General features: G+C 56.3%; 1 protein-coding gene across 1 annotated transcript in view; it reads left to right on the forward strand.

Moving 5' to 3' along the window:
• KIF1A (kinesin family member 1A) overlaps positions 1–20806 on the forward strand; it is a 32811-nt gene that overhangs the window by 3137 nt on the left and 8868 nt on the right. Inside the window, 36 exon segments of the mRNA XM_062498790.1 lie at positions 779–855; positions 955–1134; positions 1587–1652; positions 1777–1955; positions 2308–2419; positions 2786–2863; positions 3179–3244; positions 3531–3548; positions 3898–3973; positions 4083–4161; positions 4428–4570; positions 4941–4967; positions 6272–6480; positions 7232–7311; positions 7651–7726; positions 9761–9840; positions 10084–10190; positions 10760–10843; positions 10959–11139; positions 11221–11293; positions 11545–11638; positions 11750–11898; positions 12053–12231; positions 12319–12456; positions 13274–13537; positions 16974–17092; positions 17179–17264; positions 17557–17695; positions 18338–18506; positions 18845–18935; positions 19261–19379; positions 19529–19584; positions 19964–20072; positions 20207–20273; positions 20363–20447; positions 20760–20806. Coding sequence (XP_062354774.1) covers positions 779–855; positions 955–1134; positions 1587–1652; positions 1777–1955; positions 2308–2419; positions 2786–2863; positions 3179–3244; positions 3531–3548; positions 3898–3973; positions 4083–4161; positions 4428–4570; positions 4941–4967; positions 6272–6480; positions 7232–7311; positions 7651–7726; positions 9761–9840; positions 10084–10190; positions 10760–10843; positions 10959–11139; positions 11221–11293; positions 11545–11638; positions 11750–11898; positions 12053–12231; positions 12319–12456; positions 13274–13537; positions 16974–17092; positions 17179–17264; positions 17557–17695; positions 18338–18506; positions 18845–18935; positions 19261–19379; positions 19529–19584; positions 19964–20072; positions 20207–20273; positions 20363–20447; positions 20760–20806 — 3902 coding nt within the window.

The following is a 20806-nucleotide window of genomic DNA, read 5'->3' on the forward strand; positions in this document are numbered from 1 at the left end:
CAGCTGGGGCAGTGGAACTGTTCTGCACAGGCCTCAATGTCACTTTTTTGTCACCTAACATGGCTGGTGGCTGGATCTCGTGATTACTGGTCTGGGTTTCTTCTGATGCATCTGTTCTTTCAGAAAAAAAAAATCGTAAATGCTCTAGAGGAGGAAAAAAACATTGCATGAGGAAGAGCAGTGATGCAGTCTCCAATTTCCATAGCAACGTCCTTTTCATCAGGGGATGACAAAAGCAGAGTCTTGTTTCCGCTGGTGGTGTGACACCAGGCATTAATCACCCTGCTGGGGCTGGGCACCTGGGCAAGCAGGAGCCAGAAGGGCTCTAGGGGAGCCCTGACAGAGCTGCAGCTGCTCCCACCCCATGGATGTCAGCATGGGAGCTTTGGACACACTGCCCCAGCTGTGGGGAGAGCAAGGCTGTGACCCTCCTGTGCCAGTGCTGGTCTCCCGTGGGCAGGTGCCACAGCAGGAAGGAACCTGAGGGAAGGAGTCACATCCCCCTCACTGTGTCCAGCAGGATATCTGGGCAAGGCTCTGCCCTGTTCCCTGCGCTCTTCTGGCCATGGCACCCACCTCCTCTGCTTTCAGAGTCGGGGTCTGGGGGTTCTGGACCCAGCTGCAGAGCTGGAATAATCCCAGGCTACCTTCCAGGACTGTTTTGGACTGAATCCCATCACCTTTCATTCCTCCCCTATGGAGGGGGGGAGAGGGGGGCAGGGCAGGGGTACCATGCGTGGCTGGTGGCCTCATGTTCCTCCTGTCTGTTTGTCCCTAGCTATCCTGAACCCAAAACAGCCCAAAGAGACACCAAAAAGCTTCAGCTTTGACTATTCCTACTGGTCCCACACTACGGTAAGCACTGGGAGGCCTGAGCCCACCTCGAAGGCTGGGCTGGGGAGAGGCAGGAGGGCATCCTTGCCAAATTTCTCCATGTCCCCCTCCTCTGTGCAGCCTGCAGACATCAACTATGCATCCCAAAAGCAAGTGTACCGGGACATTGGTGAGGAGATGCTGCAGCATGCCTTTGAAGGCTACAACGTGTGCATCTTTGCCTATGGGCAGACAGGAGCTGGAAAATCCTACACCATGATGGGCAAGCAGGAGAAGGACCAGCAAGGCATCATCCCACAGGTATGCCTGGGGAAAACTACCTGTTCCACTCATCCCAAAGGAAAAGCAGACCTGGGAGGAAAGAGGGCAGCAGGGTGGGAGCGAGGCCAGGTTTTGCCAAGGTCTGATATAGCACTACTGTGACAGTGAGTTGGCATGGCTCCCCTAGGAGGGGGTCAAGGAGGGTCATCCAGGCTCTCCAGGACTGGTCTGGCCACACAAGGCCAGTGTACGTGAGCAACAGCGGTCCAAGAGCTGAGCTGCTTGCCAAGAGCTGCTGCATGGACACGGCGGGGCTCTGGGGATGCTGATTCTCCATGTCAGCATGTGGGGTCTCTGCCAGCTCCCCAGGAGCCATTCCAGCACTCATTGGCTGGGTTTTGGGGTGAAAAGGTAGAAATCCCTTTGTGTTGGGCAGCCCAGGCAGGAGCATCCTGCTGGCAGGGGGCTGAGCCTGGCTCTTGTGCCCACAGCTCTGCGAGGATCTCTTCTCCCGCATCAATGACACAACGAATGACAACATGTCCTACTCCGTGGAGGTAGGCATCCCACTGCCTGCCCAGCCCACTGCTGGCCTCCCACCTGGCTCCACAGGTTGTGCCACAGTGCAGCCTCCTCTTTGGGTGCTCACTATGCTAGCTCTGCCTGTGCCCTCTACTCTAGGTGAGCTACATGGAGATCTACTGTGAACGTGTGAGGGACCTGCTGAACCCCAAGAACAAGGGGAACCTGCGGGTGAGGGAGCATCCCCTTATGGGTCCCTATGTTGAGGACCTTTCCAAGCTGGCTGTGACCTCCTACAATGACATCCAGGACCTTATGGACTCTGGAAACAAAGCCCGGTGAGCTGGAGAAGGAGATGGGCAGGGTTTGGGAAGCTTGTAGTCACTTCTAGGAGGTCCTGCTTCACTTCCTTCCTTTGCCAGTCCAGCTGCTCTGGAAGTGGCAGTCCCCTCCTCACTGAGTGTTGGTTACCCCCACTTGCTTTCATCTTACCTTCCTCCTGCTTTCCAAGTGCACTGGAGACAGCAGGAAAAAGCCTGAACTTGTGCACATCTTCTCCCAGAGTCCTCTCTTGTCCTCAGACTTGCCTTCCCACCATGTACCCCATCCTGGCATGAGCCCTGGCCCCATCACCAGCCACTCCAGCGTCCCCCACAGAGTGTCAACCTGCCTGTCCTCCTCTCCCTGCAGCACAGTGGCTGCTACCAACATGAATGAGACCAGCAGCCGCTCCCACGCCGTGTTCAACATCATCTTCACGCAGAAGCGGCACGACGCCGAGACAGACATCACCACTGAGAAGGTAAGAGCAGGCCCTGAAGGACTCAGGGGAACCCACATGGATCCAGAAAGAGCTTTTGTGTTCTTTCATCAGTACTCAGGACAAGGTGGTGCAGCCTGGTGGGGGATTGGAGCAAGAGGGAGATAAGTCCCAGGCACATTCTAGGCTCACGGTCCCTTGAGGGACTGGCCCATGGACAAGATATTTGGCAGCTGGTGCCCTTCAGCCCTGCCTGTAAGGATATTAACCCGGAGCAATTCCTGCACGGATGACCCTGCAGAGCCCACTTCTGCCCTCAGAGCAGTGTCATCCTGCAAGAAGTTGTAGCTTCATGCTGGGCAAGGTTTGCTGTGCCCATAGGGCTGACAGCCTCCTCTCTGCCTGCAGGTCAGCAAAATCAGCTTGGTGGACCTGGCTGGGAGTGAGCGAGCTGATTCCACAGGAGCCAAGGGCACAAGGCTAAAGGTGAGAGCTGACCTGAGGTCCCCTTCTGCTGGTGGGGACACCACATCCTCCTCCCTCATCCCCAGCCAAAACATCTCCTTTCCTTGCCTGGTTCTTTGCCCACTTTGCTGCCAAATTCCCAGATAAGATTGTGTTTGAAAGCTGCCTAGTGCCAGTTTCACTGGGGTCCATGAGTCCCAGCTGGGAGGTGTCGGTTACCCAGTAAGACCAGCTGCTCTTTGCCCACACTATACTGGGTATTCCTCATTTTCTTCTGGGCTTTAATGTGGCTCTGAAATGGGACCTGAGCATCTGGGCTTTTCCTCTTCTAACCAGGAAGGAGCAAATATCAACAAGTCCTTGACCACTCTGGGGAAAGTCATCTCTGCCCTGGCTGAAATGGTAAGTAGCTGGAGAACAGTGTCACCAGGGGGAAATGGGCTCGAGCCAGCAGGGGTGGGCAGAGCTTTGAGGGATGGAGTATCTCAGCTCCATGGGATGGAACATCCCAGCTCGGTGGGGTGGGCAGACACATCCCGAGCTTTCTCTGTGGCTGGGACAAGCTGGGCTGGCGAAGATGCCATCTGCATGGGGACCTGTGCCACTCTCTACTTGAGGGACAGGGATCTGTGGTGGGTGCCAAGGGAAAGAGCAGCTCCCTTAAACAACTTCTCCATTTCTTTTGCAGGACTCAGGGCCGAACAAGGTAGGTGCCCAGGGCTGGATGGGGAAGGGGGTGTTGGTTTTGAGCACAGTAGGAGTGGGTTGCAGGGTGGTTTGGCAGTGAGGCTGTGCCTGGACTCAAGCCATTCTCCTGGCTGCTGGCAGAATCTTCAGCTTCCTCCTCCTCCTCCCTCTGGGGCTTTCAGTAGCCAGCCTTAAACAACCTTCCCAGCTCAGGTTATTCACAGGCAGGACCTGTGGACCTGGGCAAAGATGCCCAAGGTTGCAGTGGCTGGGATGAGCCATCCTGCTCCAAATCCCCATGGCTGTCACCTTCCCTTTGAGGAGAGCAGGCAGCTTGACAGCCCTTCCCTTTGCTCTCCATTCCCCAGAACAAAAAGAAGAAAAAGACGGATTTCATCCCATACCGAGACTCGGTGCTGACCTGGCTGCTGCGGGAGAACCTGGGTGAGGACAGGTGGAGGGTGTGGTCTGGTGATGGGCGTGGCTGCCAAGCAGGGTGTGACAGGGGGCACAGGGACCAGCGTCTTCCTCATGGGTGTCTCTTACTGGGCAGGAGGCAACTCCAGAACTGCCATGGTCGCTGCTCTCAGTCCTGCTGACATCAACTACGATGAGACCCTCAGCACCCTCAGGTAGGAAGAAGTGCCCTGCAGTGAGCAAGAGCAGGGGAGGCTGTCTGAGCCCAGGCACTGCCACATGCTCTCCTCACCTCTGTGGTGTCCCTGGCTGGGGATGTACTCTGGAGGGAACCTGCAACCCCTGACAAAAGGCCAAATGAATGTCCTGTCACTGGGGTCCTCCAAAGGATCACTTGCTGGATGGGCTCTGCAGCACTTTTGCTTGTCCAGCAGCCGGGGTTTTGCCCCTGTCTCACTGTGTTGACCCTGCCCTTCCCTAGGTATGCTGACCGTGCCAAGCAGATCCGCTGCAATGCTGTCATCAACGAGGACCCCAACAACAAGCTCATCCGGGAGCTGAAGGACGAGGTGGCACGTCTGCGTGACCTGCTCTACGCCCAGGGCCTGGGGGACATCATTGACAGTAGGTACCATGGCTGCTCTTTGCCAGTTGCTCCAGCCAGCATTGGGCTGATGTCCCCACAGCCTCTCTGCATCCCACTGCACTGGTCCCAGGGCAGCACCGTGCTGCCTCTGGTGAGCCCCTCACGCATGTTCACAGCCCCCAGTCCCTTCCTGTCGCAGGGGGAGCTGCTTTCTGCCCAGCAAACCTTCCCTTCCACCCGCCATCTCCAGCATCCAGCACCCAGCAGTGGTGCCAGGAAGGCGTTACTGGGACCGCACATGCCCATGGGTTCCCCTCCCTGTGCTGTCTGATATTTCACTGAGATGAACCCCCTCTTGTTCTGTTCTCTCTGTCTTACCCCGCTCCCTGCCCTCTCTTTCTCTCTTAGCCCATCCTGCTGCAGGAGGATCCAAATGTGTGTATTCCCCATCACTGGTACTCTCTGTTGCTTCAAGGCTTTTTGGAGACCTGGGCTGTGCCCAGGGGCACCCGTGCAGCATGGGGAGGGCTCTGGCAGCCAGCCTCTGCTGATGGAGCCGTGTGTGCCTGCAGGCTGCCCATCCTCAGGGAGCTGGCACAGGGGATGGTGCCAGAGCCGTGGTTAGCACCTGGGCTTGGGCTAGTGCTGAGGGGACCAGTGTCCTCCCACTTGGCCATGCCAATAGCCCAGTCCACACGGGGACCTCCTCCTTCATGCTGTTGTGATGTTTCCTGTTGCTGCTGCTGCTTCTGCTGGTGTCTGAGTGGGACTGGAATCTGGCATGGCCCTCGGGTGGGATGGAATGGTGGTCTACTGATGCAGTGGTGGGTGGTGGTGGCCAGAAGGCTTTGGCCCATGGATAAGCACAATGGCCCCATCCCACCCCGGGTCAGGCAGTGCAGCCAGCCTATGGAGAGCCTGCTGAGGAGACAGGGGCCTGGTTGTCCCCTCCTGGCTCAGCTTCCCTGGATGTAGGCTCATGGAGATGGGTGACTAATCCTGCACCTGCTGACCTGTGCCCTGCCTGCCTCTGGCACACTGCTCTGAGAACCAGTAACTCCCCAGGGCTGGAGAAGCATCTCCCATACCTGGGTCCTAAGCCACCACAGCTACCTCTTGGGGTGCCAGCTGGCAAGCACCACTGCCTGTAGTCCTGGCTTCATTCTCTGGCTGCTGGCCAAGATGCTGCTCCAGCAGGCCATGGGCTTCCTTTGAGCAGACCCTGTGAGGGAATCCTGCTGCTTCTCCTGACCCCTTTGTAGGGCAGAGGGCCACCCCCTCTCATCCCCTTCCCTTCTCATTCTCTGCTCCTAGATCTGGCTAATCTGTGGCATCTGGGCAGGGAAAACCACCCAGGCTGTATGAGATGGAGAGGATGATAGAGGCAGTGGCACATACTTGGAGAGGACATTTGTTCCCAGACCCGATGGATGCAGGACCTGAGGTTGCAAAAAAGTGTCCCTGGGAGCCCATGACAGCTGCTTCCAGCATCTGCTTCACCAAACAGCCCTGTTCCCTGAGGGGCTGCCTGGGTTGGGGGGAGAGTGCCTGCCCTTGCCCTGTTGCTGTCTGTGTTGCTCTGCTGTTGCCTGTGCCTTTTCCTGTAACTCCTGGCTTTTTTTTTTGGATGCACCGGCCACTCTTTTTTTTTTCCCAACAGCTTTTCTTGTCTCTGTCTTTCTCTGTCACCCTGTCTGTGTATCTTTCCCTGGCCCATCCCTCCTTCCATGCCCGTATAGATGTGTCCGACTTTGAGAACAATAATGATGCTAGAGGGACAGAGCTGAGTCACCGCCATGACAATCTCTCCACAGTGACCAATGCCATCGCTGGGATCAGCCCCTCTTCCTCCCTCTCTGCCTTGTCCAGCCGTGCTGCCTCAGTGGCCAGCCTCCACGAGCGCATCATGTTTGCTCCGGGCAGCGAAGAGGCAATTGAAAGACTCAAGGTAAGAGGCTGGTGGCCTGGTCCCTTCCCCCTTCCCCCTTCCCCCTTCCTCCTTTCCCCTTTTCCGCTTTCCCCCTTCCCTCTTTCCTCTTTCCTCTTTCCCCTTCCCCTTTCTCCCTCTCCGTCTCCCTCTCCCTCTCCCTCTCCCTCTCCCTCTCCCTCTCCCCCTTCCTCCTTCACTCTTCCCCCTTCCCTCTTTCCCCTTTCCTGCTTTCCCCCTACCCCTCTTTCCTCTTCCCCCTTCTCCCTTCCTCTCCCTCTCCCTCTGCACTCAATGCACTGTGGCTTGCAGAGGGGGCTCGTTGTTTTCTGGAAACCTGTGCAGGGTGATCCCCATGCAATACTCAGAAAAGCAATACTCGGATGTGCTCTTGCAGTGTGGACAGACTTAGAACTTGCCCAGAGTGAGGGTTTGGGTGTTGTAGGGTCTTCCTGGTGGTGCTTTGCAGGGGATGGCTGCCACTGACCATAGGACAGGAACTTTGGGCTTGGGATGGGCACTCCTGTCATGGGACGAGTGCTCCTGCTCCAGCATGGTGCAGGAGTGGGCTGGCAGCAAGGGAATGGAGAGGCTGGTCTTTGTGCCTCACTCTTTGAAGATTGGACTGATGGAAAGATGTGGGTGAAATGCTGCTGCAGCTTGTATATAAACAAGCCTGAAAGTGGGACTGGTGTCCCACTGAAGCATGCTGGGCAGAAGTGTGTGCTCCCCACAGGATACACTAACCCCGTGTTTAACCCTCCCTTGCCAGGAAACTGAGAAGATCATTGCAGAGCTGAATGAGACGTGGGAAGAGAAGCTGCGGAGGACAGAAGCGATACGGATGGAGAGGTGGGTGGGCTGGGCTGGAGTGGGACAGCATGGGATGGGACAAGTGGCTTTCCTTGGGCATTTCCCATCCTCTGCACTTTGGTAGAGCAGTTGAGCTCCTGGGGAAGCCAAACAGTTTGAATGTCCAGCCAGAACCTGGGTTGCCCCCTGGGGACCCCAATACCCACCATGTCAGCCTGCACAGAGGTGGGCTGCTCTGAAAAACCCACCTGAATTGTGACAAGAGCTGTAGCAAGCCCTGCACTGCAATCCATGGGACAAACCATGGCCTTCCATCCTAGTGCTGGCCCCAGGGGTGCATGGGGTTTTGACAGGCACTTCTTTCTCTTGTTCCTTCAGGGAAGCATTGCTGGCTGAAATGGGGGTGGCCATGAGGGAGGATGGAGGCACCTTGGGTGTTTTTTCTCCTAAAAAGGTAGGATCATCCTATTCTCTTCTTCCTGGGGACTGGTTTGTACCCCTGCAGCTCCCTTCTGATCCACTCTGTCACAGCTGGCCACTTCCATTTACTTCACTAGCCTCTTCTTGGCTCTGAAACCTATGGGGGAAATTCCAGCATTGAGCCTGCTGGGTACAAACATGGGTAGAAATACATGGGCAAATGTCCACCTCCTACTGCTGGCATGCTGTACCCCTTCATGAGAGTATTTACTGATGATCACTCTATTGGACTTCAGTGTTAACTTGTAAAAATTAATGCTTTCAGATATTTTAAATTGCTGCCTCTGAAACCAGCAAATACTGCTAAGAAATGTGGGTGGGTGAATATTTCATCTCTTAATTGCTTGTAGCATTTGGCTTGGCCAAACCTAAGTGTGTGTGTCACCAGCTCAAGTGGTGATAAATACTTCACAGCCTTCCCCTTATGTGACCCAGCTGACTTTTAGGATAAACTTGTACACTGTTGTGTTTTTTTTTCTTGTCCCAGCTGCTGCCTGTTAGGACTCCAGACCTTTGGGTAGGAAGTGTGGGGGTTTATTCCCCAAAGCAGGTTGGTCTTGGAGGTGGGGCATTGCTGTGGTGGTCTTGGTGCCTCCTTGCTCTTCAGCTACCTGGCAGGTGGAAACTCTTCTGACTTCTCCAGTGGCTGGTGAGGAAAGTTAGTCTTGATAGTGTGCAAACTCCATTTTGTTACAGTCATTGCACTTTGCTGTACTTCTGTGTGCCATGGCTGGGGTGGTTATGGCTCCAGAAGCTCAGTGGAAGGTCACCACCAGCTTTACAAATCTGGACAAAAACTGCAAGTGAAGGAGGGCTCAGCCCCCAGGGCTGTATGTCTGTCCAGTGGGGCCAGAGGTTAAATGTTCCAGCCAACTTCTGCCAGCCACCATGGAGAAGAACCCACCTTTCCCTTGACCTCCAGCTCTGCTGCCCTGTTTGCAGTGAGTCTCTGCTGTCAGCCAAGGCTTGTGGCATCTTGGTGAGGGGCCCCCTCTGCATGCTGGGTCTCAGCAGGCTGATAAGATGTTCCTTACAGCCACTGTTCTGTCTTGTAAACTCAGAACTTCTCCCACTGGTACCCCTGGGACTGCCCCGTTCCCTGAAGGTGTAATCCCAGCAGCTAAGATGGCTGTGGCCAGAGAGCCTGTGGCTGATGGAGAAATTTTCCTCTTACCAATAACAAAGTGGTTTGTGACCCAGAGGAAGAAAGGGCTGTGAGGGACCTGTTAGGGAGAAGACCAGAAAGGGAAATTCAGCCTGCAGATAGGGCTTCAGGTCTGCACTGCTTTTGGATGTACCTGTGGGACCTGCTCTTTTTGGATGCATTATGTGGTGTACAAACAGTGGAGGAAAACAGGCACTTTTACTTCCTTTTTGACCAGAAAACCCTGCAGAGGGCAGGGTTAGATTAGGTATTGGGAAGAAATTCTTCCCTGTGAGTGTGGTTAGGCCCTGGCACAGGTTGCCCAGAGAAACTGTGCCTGCCCCATTGCTAGAATTGTTCAAGGCCAGGTTAGATGAGGTTTGGAATAACCTGGTCTAATGGTCCTTGCCCATGGCAGGGGGGAGAAATGAGATGTATTTTTATGTCTCTTCCAACCCAAACCATTCCAGGATTCTATAGTACGCAACACAGGTGAGAAGGGTCCTGCCCCAGGAGACTCTGAACCATATCAGGCATTCCCCATGGGAAGGCTTTGGCTTTGTGTTGGCCCTGTTTGGAACACGAATTTTCAAAGGTGGACACAGGAGGGGGAACTAGAACTCAGCCCTGTGAGGAGGAAAGCAAGGAAGTTTGTGGAAGCAGGGCATCCTCATGCCAGCCTCTCAGTTCTCTGCAGACCCCTGGAAAAGTACCTGTCTGGACGTGTCACCCTGAAGATAGAGGGCAGGAGAGCCTGTGCAGAGGCAGCCTGGAGTGCTGCTGAGCTCCCACCTTCCTCCAGAGCACCCCTCAGTGGCTGGGCAGGCAGGGCACACAGGGATGACTCCTTATTTGTCTCTCCAGACACCACACTTGGTCAACCTGAATGAGGATCCACTCATGTCTGAGTGTCTTCTCTACTACATCAAGGATGGGATAACAAGGTGAGGGCCAGGAGCTCTGGGAGCATTGTCCATATCTCAGTGCCTGACTTCCTCAGGTGGGCAGCGGGGTGACAGCTGTCCCCAGGCTGGGCACTGTTCCCAGGGCATCCCCAAAGTGCAAATCCCCAAGATTTTGGTCTTGCGGTGCACCAAGGGTTGCTTCTGTCAGCTCCAAGGATGGGGCTGGGGGGAGACTCAGGAGGGGCTGCTTTGAGGGAGAGTTGAGCTGGATTTCCCCTGCAGGGTTGGCCGGGAAGATGCTGAGAAGAGGCAGGACATCGTTCTCAGCGGGCACTTCATTAAAGAAGAGCACTGCCTGTTCCGCAGTGACACCAAAACTGGTGGTGAAGGTATTGCTTGTCTGGAGGGGCTTCACTGCTCTGGGGACCCGTCCCTCTGCATGTCCTCAGCCCCTGCCCCCAGCTGAATGTCCTGCCCTCCTCAAACTAACTGGGCTTTACTGCATGGCTATGGCCTCTCCATGCTTCCAGACGAGCTACATCCCTCATGGCTGGGAGGGGAGCTCACACAAGGCATGTGAGAAGAAAGTAAGGTGAGATCAGGGCAGGATGGCTGAGCAGACTGTAGATTATTCCCCCACTCCAGATGTGGAGCAGAATCCATCCCCCAAAATGGCAGGAACCTGGGTGTGAAGGGGCTGTGGGAAATGAGCCTGAGGAGGATGGATTTACCTTCTGGAGGCTCTGGTCTCCTCTCACATACAGTCTCTAGCTACCCTTATTCCTTGGGACTGCTCTGATTACCATCAGGTTGGCTGAGTCCTGTTAGTTGCCCATGGTGTGGGTGCTGGCTGGGCTGGTTCTCCCTTCCTGAGGCTGCTGGAGCAGCAGAGCAGGACACGCAGGTGTTATCCTTCTGCTTCCCCCTTACCTTCACTCCCCTCCCACCACCTCCACAGTGATAGTGACCCTGGAGCCCTGTGAAGGTGCTGACACCTATGTGAATGGCAAAAAGGTGACAGAGCCCAGCATCCTCCGCTCAGGTGGGTACCTGGGGCTGGAACACCAGAGCTGCTCCAACCCACCATGCTCCCTCCCATGGGGGCCCTGCACTTGTCCCACGTTAAACCCACACCTTTCCCTCACCACACACTGCAGGAAACCGCATCATCATGGGCAAGAGCCACGTGTTCCGCTTCAACCACCCCGAGCAGGCTCGGCAGGAGCGGGAGCGGACGCCGTGTGCCGAGACCCCCGCAGAGCCTGTGGACTGGGCCTTTGCCCAGAGAGAGCTGCTGGAGAAGCAAGGCATCGACATGAAACAGGAGATGGAGCAGCGGTGAGGGCATGGGCTGAGGTGCTGAGGAGTTGGGTGTTCACTTCCAGGTTGGTCATCCTCTCCTTCACCATTTCAACCTAGGCTCCAGGAACTGGAGGACCAGTACCGGAGGGAGCGGGAAGAGGCAAATTACCTTCTGGAGCAGCAGAGGCTGGTAGGTGGCTGGGACGTGGCTCCTTCTCAGGCTCCCCAGGCATGACTGAAATCATCCTGGCAGATGTTTGTGTGGGGTGGATCTGTGTTCCAAAAACAAGGGCAAATCTGTTGTTCCTGGAGCTGTCACCACGAACACTGTTCCAGAGGAGGGAGGAGGCTGCGATCCTGCAGGGAAGAGGAGTGTGATGTGGCAGCATGGAGGAAGGTCACACCAGTGGTCTGCATCACCTCTCTTCCTGTTTCCCCCAGGACTATGAGAGCAAACTGGAGGCTCTGCAGAAGCAGATGGATTCTAGGTATTACCCTGAGGCAAATGAGGAGGAAGAAGAACCTGAGGATGAAGGTGAGGGCTGGGAGCCACCACGAGGTTTTGATGCTCTCTGTGGGAGCATGAGGAGTGAACTGTGGGTCAATGTCCTGCTAGTGGGGTGACTGTCCCTCCATGTCCCCACAGTGCAGTGGACAGAGCGGGAATTCGAGCTCGCCCTCTGGGCCTTTAGGAAGTGGAAGTGGTACCAGTTCACCTCCCTCCGTGACCTGCTCTGGGGCAATGCTATCTTCCTCAAGGAAGCCAATGCCATCAGCGTGGAGCTGAAAAAGAAGGTGAGTGGCTGGGCTCCTTTCCGGCTTGCTGCAGCACCCACAGCAGAGGCCACAGAAGAGGCAGCCAGGAAGTGCTGAGGAGAGGTTGCCAGAGGCAGCACACAAAGCCTTCTGCCCTCCCAGGTGTCTCACCAGCTCCTCTGCCCCTCTCCAGGTCCAGTTCCAGTTTGTGCTCCTCACGGACACGCTGTACTCGCCTCTCCCTCCCGACCTGCTGCCCCCCGATGCTGCCAAGGACCGGGAGAAGCGGCCGTTCCCCCGCACCATTGTGGCTGTAGAGGTGCAGGACCAGAAGAACGGAGCAACACATTACTGGACCCTGGAGAAGTTAAGGTGGGTGAGACATGGCTGTGCCAGGAGGGTTGGGGTACCCACAGCCCCATGTCTCACTGCCATCATGGGCATCCCCTCTCCCTGTAGGCAGCGCCTGGACCTGATGCGTGAGATGTATGACCGAGCAGCAGAAGTGCCTTCCAGTGTCATTGAGGACTGTGACAATGTGGTTACTGGCGGAGACCCTTTCTACGACCGCTTTCCCTGGTTCAGGCTGGTGGGCAGGTGAGCGCTTTGGCTCCTTCGAAGCGTGGCTGGCACCCACAGGTAGCCCTGCAGGAGGAGACGCTGCCAGCGCTGCCCAGCACGCGTGGGGCGCTCACACCACTGTGGGACTCCAGTGTGATGGCTCTCCTCCCTGTTGGCTGCCAGCACCCCAAGGGACCCACGAGCTGCCGGCAATGCTCCTGCTGCCTGCCGTAACCCAGTGCTGGGAGCCACGGGCTCCAGGCTCGGGGGTTGTGGCTATCCAGCAGGCAGGGAGCCCGTGCCGTGGTGAGCTCCACCGCGGTGGCCGTGTGTCCCTGTGCACGCGCTGGTGTCCGAGCGTCTGTCTGTACAGTGTGTGCCGCGTGTCTCCCTGCGCTTCCTGCACGCCCGACGGAAGGGTGCAGTGCCAGCCGTGAAGATGGGCCACCCTGGAGAAAGAAGGCTGGGGCAGGGGGAGCAGGGGGCTGAGCTGTGTGACCTGGAGGCGTTCCCCCGTGCTGTAGCACAAGGAGGGATTCTCTCCAGCAGCAGGGGTAGTGGCGAGCCTTTGTGCCACCTGCTCAGTCCCCGTGTTCCCCGCAAAGCCAGCAGAAGGTGTCCCCAGCATTCACACTGGTTCCATGGGTTGCTCTTTTGTCTGGCTGTTGGTGGCTTTAGAGATGCACCAGATGGGCAGGTCTTTGTTCCCAATGTCCTTTGATTTAAACAGACTAAAATCCCACCCCAAAACCTAACCAAGAACAAACAAAAAACAAAAAAAGCAAAATTCCTGTTCTTTCTGTTTGGAACAGCTGGTGTTAACATGTCTTCTATCTTGTTGTACTAACCTTAGTTCAGATATCTCTGGCTGCAACAGCTCTCCTCTTTTCAACACATGCATGAGCGAGCGCATGGCTGATCTCACCCCCTCCCCTACCTTCTCGAACCCCGACTCCGACATCACCGAGCCTGCTGACGAGCAGCACCAGGGGCAGGAGGAGGAGGAGGAGGAGGAGGAGGAGGAGGACCTGGAGGAAGACATCTTTCCGGAGTGCCCGCTGTGTGATGGCCGGGATCCATTTTACGACCGCTTCCCCCTGTTCAGTTTAGTAGGAAGGTTGGTGAGGTTTTAGGAGAGCATGCCGGGAAGGACCTAGCTCTTTCGCATGAGGGAACTGCTTTTGGACACGACTCCCACCTCCGGGGCATCCCGGAGGTGCAGGGGATGGCCGGCTGGGATTGCCACCAAGCCCGGGTGCCTGGCAGGGTGATGAGGCTCCTGCTGAGGTAGGGCTGTGAGAAGCATAGCAATGGCAAGGGATAGCAGGGATGGTGCCTTCCTTCCTTCCTTCATGTTCTCCTTTTTGGGAGAGCTTCTGAGAAGGAGAGCTCTGCTGTGTCTCCACTACTAAAGGAACCAGGGGAGCCACCTGGAGGTTTTGGTCCTGGGCATTTCTGTCCCAGGAAGGATCACCTCCCACCTGGCTTGGGATGACCCTATGGTGCCGCTGACTGGAGGCACACAGGCACTTCAAAACCCTGTGTGTCTCTGGCACTGGCTTGGCTATCCTGGCTGTGTTGGTCAGTGTGAGCCCCTCTGAATTTGGAGGCTTGGATATCCCCAAGTGGTTGTGGGGGATGAAGCTGAGGGGAGTGAGTGGAGAGCCAGGTGCAGAACAGTGTGCCAAAAGCAGTGTTTGCTCTTCCCAGCTCTAGCCAGTGCTTGGCTTGGGGCCATACCTGCTAACTTGGCATAGGAGATGTCCAGGGAGGTTGTGGGGACCTGGGTGTAGGTTCCAGCTCCTCTTTAGCTGGAGCCAAGGACAAGAAACTCTGATTTCTCGTATCTGTTGGCTGGAGACCCCCTTGGGCTCCATCAGCCTTGGCCTGGAGAAGCCCACCAGCTGCCCCAAACCTGGCTGTGCCAGCAAACCTGGAGCCATCTGCCCATCCCTAGAATGGTATGAGGAGCTGCCAGCTTTCTCTGGGGTTATCCCAAGGGGGTGTGCACCAGGAGCTGTTCTGAGAGCCTTTGCCTCAGGCAGGGGCTCCCTGACTGGGGTGAGCTGGGGCTCCTCTTCCTCGGTGTGCCAGAGCTAGGTAGCGGGGTGGGAAGGAGGGGCCAAAGTAGGTAGAGAGGGTGGAGGTGGGGTAAGAGTCCTGCAGCCTCAGACCGAAAGAGCTGGGTTCTTCCCCTTTTATTTTCTTTTTTTCTTTTTTCCTCATTTAAAAGAAAAAAAAATATCAAAACAACCCCAGAACTCTCAAGGGCACCTCAAAAAACCAAATAAGGCCCTGTGGCAGCAGCCCTACTCATGGGGGTGTGTTCCCCAGAGCTTGGTGCCTCCTGACTTCTTTTGAGTCTGCCCTGGGTTTGGCTCCCCACGCAGCAGCTCCGCCGGCCACATTTCTTGTGAAGTGTGCTTGGATTGGTTTATGATTGGATCCTTGTCTTTTCTTTTCTCTCTTTCTCTTTTTCTTTCTTTCTCTTTCCCTCTCTTCCTCTCTTCCTTGCTTCCTCTCTTTCTTTCTCTCTTTTCTATCTCTCTCTTTTTCTCTCTCTCTTTTTTCTCTCTTTCTGTCTTTCTCTTCTTTCTCTTCTTCCTCTCTATTTCTCTCTCCTTCTTTCTCTCTTTCCTTCTCTCCTTCTTTATTTTCTTCTCTCTCCTTCTCTCTCCTTCTCTCTTTCCTTCTCTCTTTCCTTCTGTCTTTCCTTCTCTCTCGTTTTTTCTCTTTATTTTTTTTTTTTAATTTTGGTTATTTTAAGGGTTTTTTTATTCTTATTTTTTTAGCTGCTGGCTCTATCTCTTCAAAGCTTTAGCAAAAAATTGGGGTTATTTCACTTTTGTCTTCCTTTGGAAAGGCTTTTCTTTGATCTGAGCATGCCATCTTTGCACCTCACCAATCTTGTGGTTAGTGTCCCTGCCCTCCTTCCTCTAGTGACACACTTGTCCCCCTCCTCCCTGCCTGCCCCACTCCTTTCCACTCTTCCCTGCCCTCTCCAGTCCTCTGCTTCCACTCCAGCTGCCCTGTGATTTTTGGTGGGTGGGCACACACAGATCCCTGCGCTTCAGGGAGTTCCCTGTGCTCACAGGGCTCTGCCCCAGGTATGAGGTCCTGCTGGGAAGCCCTGGCATGGTCTGACCACTTGTTCTCAGTGGCGTCTGAGAAGAGATGGGTTGAGACGGGCCCATCAGGAGATCACAATTTGGCATCACCTACTTCCACAGTCCTTTGAGTCCTTTGGGTGGAAAAAGCCTCAAGGAGCAGTTGAAGGTCAATGGGAGTCACCAGAGCAGGGGGGAATCTCCGGACTTGGGGGTCGGGGAGTGAGTGCAGGGCTGCAAGAGCCCCCTTGGCACTTTGGGGTGCCATTGAATATGAAGATTCCTATGAGGCTGGGATGCCCTGAGCAGCACATCAGCCGCCTGGAGATGCAGCCCTCATGGGAGCCTCCTGAAGTAGAGATGTCCTGGCCAGCCCCCAGCACCATCCCAGCCCACTGCACGTCAAGACGCTGGCGGGTGCCCCAGGGAGAGGTGCCGAGCACCCCACACCCCACCTTGCTCACACCTTTTGGCAGGGAGCTCAGTGCCAAAGGTCACTTGTCACTGCGGAGGGAACAGCATGCCATCATGGCCAGAGCTGGCAGTGAGGTGAAGGGAGGCAGCAAGAGGACTGAAAATGCTGGAGAAGCAGAGAGCAGTGGCCTGACAGGAGGTGCTGACAGAGACACGGGGCAGCCGTCGTGTTGGATCTGGCGTGGCACCTCGCCATGGGAGCGTCAGTAACCTGGATGCTGCAGAGGAGAGCAGGGAGGCTCAGACTTGCCAGATGTGCTGTCCATCCCTGTGACATGCTGGCAGGTGGCCCAGAACCCCGAAGCCATATGTGTGAAGGGATGGGGAGGGGGGACCACAACCTGATGCCACCAGCCACACCATGCAGCCTCCCTCCCAGTGGTGTCCAACACTGCAAGCAGAGCCAGGGCTATGAACCCCCAGCAGGTTCACCTCTGGAGGTCCAGGACCTTGTCCTCTAACTTCCTTCACTCCTGACAGCCTCCATCTCTCCCTTGTCACCCTTCCTTCTCCCTGTCTTGCCCCTGTCCTCCCTGTGGTGACTCCGCAGCTGTCCCCCCCAGTCGTGTTGCAGCACCTCCTGCCCAAGTTCTCCAGCTCTCTACCACACAGAAGGTCCTCTTGCCCTACGGCTTCACGGTGGCACCAGCGCAGCCCTCTCCCCTCCTGCCTGCCATGGAGGTGACGGTCGGAGAGGTCTGCAAGTCTGGTGCATCCTGTGGTGTTGTCCATGGCGTGTGCCACCCTCCTGCCCACCCTCCTGCCCATGGCACGCTGCCTGCCCGCTGCCCCCAGCCCCTTCGCCTGGCCCTGGCTGCCTTCTCTTTAGTTTTGCTTTGCAGCGCTGCGGTCGCGCCCCGAGCAGTGACCTGGGATCCGGCCGCTGCCGGCCACGCCAGCCGTGCTTGGGCACTCAGGGGTGGGAGCAGTGACCGCTCTCCCCCCTGTTGTGTGTCCCCCCTTCTCTGGCAGGGCCTTTGTCTACCTGAGCAACCTCCTCTACCCCGTGCCCCTGGTTCACCGCGTGGCCATCGTCAGCGAGAAGGGCGAGGTGAAGGGCTTCCTGCGTGTGGCTGTCCAGGCCATCTCAGGTAGGAGGGGAGGGAACCTCCCCACAAAACGTGTCCCTTGCTCCCCCTGCACCCTCTGTGCTGGCTCACCCCCATCCCTCCCCCAGCGGATGAAGAAGCCCCTGACTATGGCTCTGGTGTGCGGCAGTCGGGGACAGCCAAGATCTCCTTTGATGACCAACACTTTGAGAAGGTAAGGTGGGGCCGGCTCTTGGTGGATGCCCATGGACCCCAGATCCCTGCCTGCCACCTCAATGCTTCCTCATGGGGACCCCCAGGCTCCTAGAGGTGGAGGGGAATGTATTTTTGGTCCACCAAGCAGACCAAGGTTTCGGGCACCCACTGGTGCATCCTGCTCTCGCTATGTCCCAGTGGGGTTACCCTGGGGTGGGAGAGGAGAGCTGAAGGTGCCTGAGTGCTTGGGACGCTGGTGATAGGACCATGCTGGGGACCACCAGCATCCCTGAACTCCACTCCTGGAACAGTTCCAGTCAGAGTCATGCCCAGCTGTCGGGATGTCTCGCTCGGGGACCTCTCAGGAGGAGCTGCGCATAGTCGAAGGTCAGGGGCAGGTCGGCGACGTGGGTCCATCTGCTGATGAAGTCAACAACAACACCTGTGCAGGTGAGGAGGTGTCACAGGCACTTTGGGGATGGTTTCCTGCACCCAGCCTCTTGCACCCTCCCTGGCATTGACAGCTCACTGCTCCAGTGGGGGGCTGCTGGCAGACAGAATCACAGAATCAGAGTCAGGTTGGGAAAAGCCTTTGAGATCATTGGGTTCAACCTATGACCTGATACCACCTTGTCAACTACCACGAGTGCCACATCCAGGCTTTTCTTAAACACCTGTAGGGACAGTGACTCCACCACTTCCCTGGGCAGCCCCTTCCAATGCTCAATCACCTTTTTTGTGAAGAACTTATTCTTAATGTCCAACCTAAGCCTCCCCTGGTGCAGCTCAAGACTGTGTCCTCTTGTCCTGTCACTGGTTGCCTGAGAAAAGAGACCAATCCCCACCTGTCTACACCCTCCTTTCAGGGAGTTGCAGAGTGTGATGAGGTCTCCCCTCACCCTCCTCTTCTCCACACTTAACACCCCCAGCTCCCTCAGCTGCTTCTCACAGGACTTGTGTTCCAGACCCTTCACCAGCCTTATTGCCCTTCTCTGGACATGCTCCAGCATCTCAACATTGTTGTTCCTAAATGTTCCTAATGCTGTGGGAAGACACCCTGCCTTGCTAAGGGCCTCCTCCTCCTCCCTGCAGTGACCCCAGAGGATCTTCTTCTGGACAGCCCAGAGAAGCCTGCATCGGAAGGGCCGCTGGAGGTGGCTTTGGACCACCTGAAGCTGGGCAGCATCTTCACTTTCCGTGTGACGGTCCTGCAAGCCTCCAGCATCTCTGCAGAATATGCTGACATCTTCTGCCAGTTCAAGTGAGCCCCCAGTGCCCCCCAGCCCTGCTTCTTCCACCAAGCTCCAGCCATCACCTGGGGGCTTGTGGTGAATTTGGGAAGTTTCCTTCACCTCTGAGCCCTTGGTGGATGGGGAGGCAAAACCAAGGGCTGTGAAATCTGCCCAAGCACTTGTTTAGTCACTGGCAAAAGGCAAGGAGAGACTCCCATCAGCTTCAGGGAGTCCTGTGCCAGCCAAGGGTGCAGGCAGCAGCCCCAGGGGGAATAGGCTCTTGTTGTGGTTCCTTGCTTTCACTCCCCCCCCTGCTCCAGCACATCCCCATCTCACAGCCCCTGAACAACCTTCCTTCCCTCCACAGCTTCATCCACCGCCATGATGAGGCCTTTTCAACAGAACCCTTGAAGAACACAGGACGAGGGCCACCCCTGGGCTTCTACCATGTCCAAAATGTGCGTACCCCTCTTCCACCACCCCTTTGCTCCTGCAGCTGCTGGAGTTTCTGCAGGGCCATTGGCTGGATCCTCTCCCAGGGAAGCAGCTTCCTCCTGGTTTTCCCAGCCCCTTACAGACACCCAGCTAAGCCAGGCTTAGATGTGGTGGACATGCAGGGAAAAGCACCAAAAGCCATTGTCGTCCACCTGAAAAGGCTGGGACTTCACTGCAGTGGTCTTGGTGGGGAGAGCATCCCTGAGTGGGGGATGGGTGTGGGATGCAGGGAACTGAGTCTTACACCCTTCCACATCCCAGGTGACTCATCAGCTCTTTCTCTTCCAGATCGCTGTGGAGGTGACAAAATCTTTCATCGAATACATCAAGAGCCAGCCAATTGTGTTTGAGGTGTTTGGCCATTACCAGCAGCACCCCTTCCCACCTCTCTGCAAGGATGTCCTGAGGTGGGCACATCTGGGCCACCCCCACCCCCTGGCTGTGCTTCTGGTGCAGTTCTGATGCAGGGGACCCAGGCTGGCCCCAAGGTGTAGGTGGGGCTGGCTGTGTTTGGGGGTCCCTGGGGATGCTGTAACCATGCTGGTTCTTTCTGTAGTCCACTGAGGCCATCCCGACGCCACTTCCCTCGTGTGATGCCACTCTCCAAACCAGGTAGGGAACCCAGCCTCCTACTCCTGTGCCCATCCGTAGTTTCCATGTTGGGTGGGTATCCCTTTCCCCAGAGGGATCAGTTAGGATCCCAGAGATACCACAAAATGTACTGTGGGCCACAGCACTAGAAAGCCCTAGACACTCATTTCCACAAAACTCAACAGAGGGAGAGCTCCCATCTCACCTCCTGCACAGCAGCAGGGAGGAGGTTCATTGCTCTGAGTGGTGGTTCCTTGCCCCTGGATGAGGCTCTTGTTGCTGCCTCTGTGCATGCCCTGAGGTCCTTGCCTGCTCTGCCCTTTCCCTGCCATCATATGCCTCATTCCAAGTGCCAACAGCAAGGCTCAACCTCTTACCTGTCTTTTCTGACCCACTGCAGTGCCTGCAACAAAGCTGAGCACCATGACTCGGCCCACTGCTGGCCCCTGCCAGTGCAAGTATGACCTGATGGTCTTCTTTGAGATCTGTGAGCTGGAGGCCAATGGCGAGTAAGTCCTGCTGGGAGAGGGAGAGGGAGAGGGAGAGGGAGAGGGAGAGGGAGAGGGAGAGGGATTTGCCCAGTGCTCAGCAGCTCTGGACAGGCTGGCAGGATTCTGTGTCATGCTGCAATCCTCTCTTCCAGCTACATTCCTGCTGTTGTGGACCACCGTGGAGGCATGCCATGCCATGGGACCTTCCTCCTTCATCAGGTACTCTCTGCTCAAGATGCTGTCCTAGCTGTCTCCTGCTGGGACCTGTGTTAACTACTGTCCCTTCTCTCTGGCCCCGTGGGTTTTAGGGCATCCAGAGGAGAATCAGTGTCACCTTGGTGCATGAAACGGGCAGCCTCATCCGCTGGAAGGAAGTACGGGAGCTGGTTGTGGGTAAGCCAAGCCAGCCCCCAGCCCACTGAGTTCCCAGGCATACTCTCAGACTGTTTCTTGCCCACATTCCCATGTTCCCACATGGAGCTTTATGCCTTGTCTCCCCTCCTGCCCTGCAGTAGGAAAGCAGTGGCTGCCTGGCAGGTGACACTGTGTGGGCAGGACACCTCAGCCACTGCCACTGTGTCCAGGAGCTGGACCAGGATCTCTGGTGTTGGGGGGGTGCAGGCAAGCAGTCTGCCTCTGTCTTCATGGGCCCCTCACAAGGCCACTGCCTGTCACCTCAGAGGCAACTCTGTGCTGCGTTTGCAGGTCGAATCCGGAACACCCCAGAAGCAGACGAGTCGCTCATCGACCCC

Source organism: Cinclus cinclus, chromosome 10 (genome assembly GCF_963662255.1).
Source record: "Cinclus cinclus chromosome 10, bCinCin1.1, whole genome shotgun sequence".
NCBI lineage: Eukaryota > Metazoa > Chordata > Aves > Passeriformes > Cinclidae > Cinclus > Cinclus cinclus.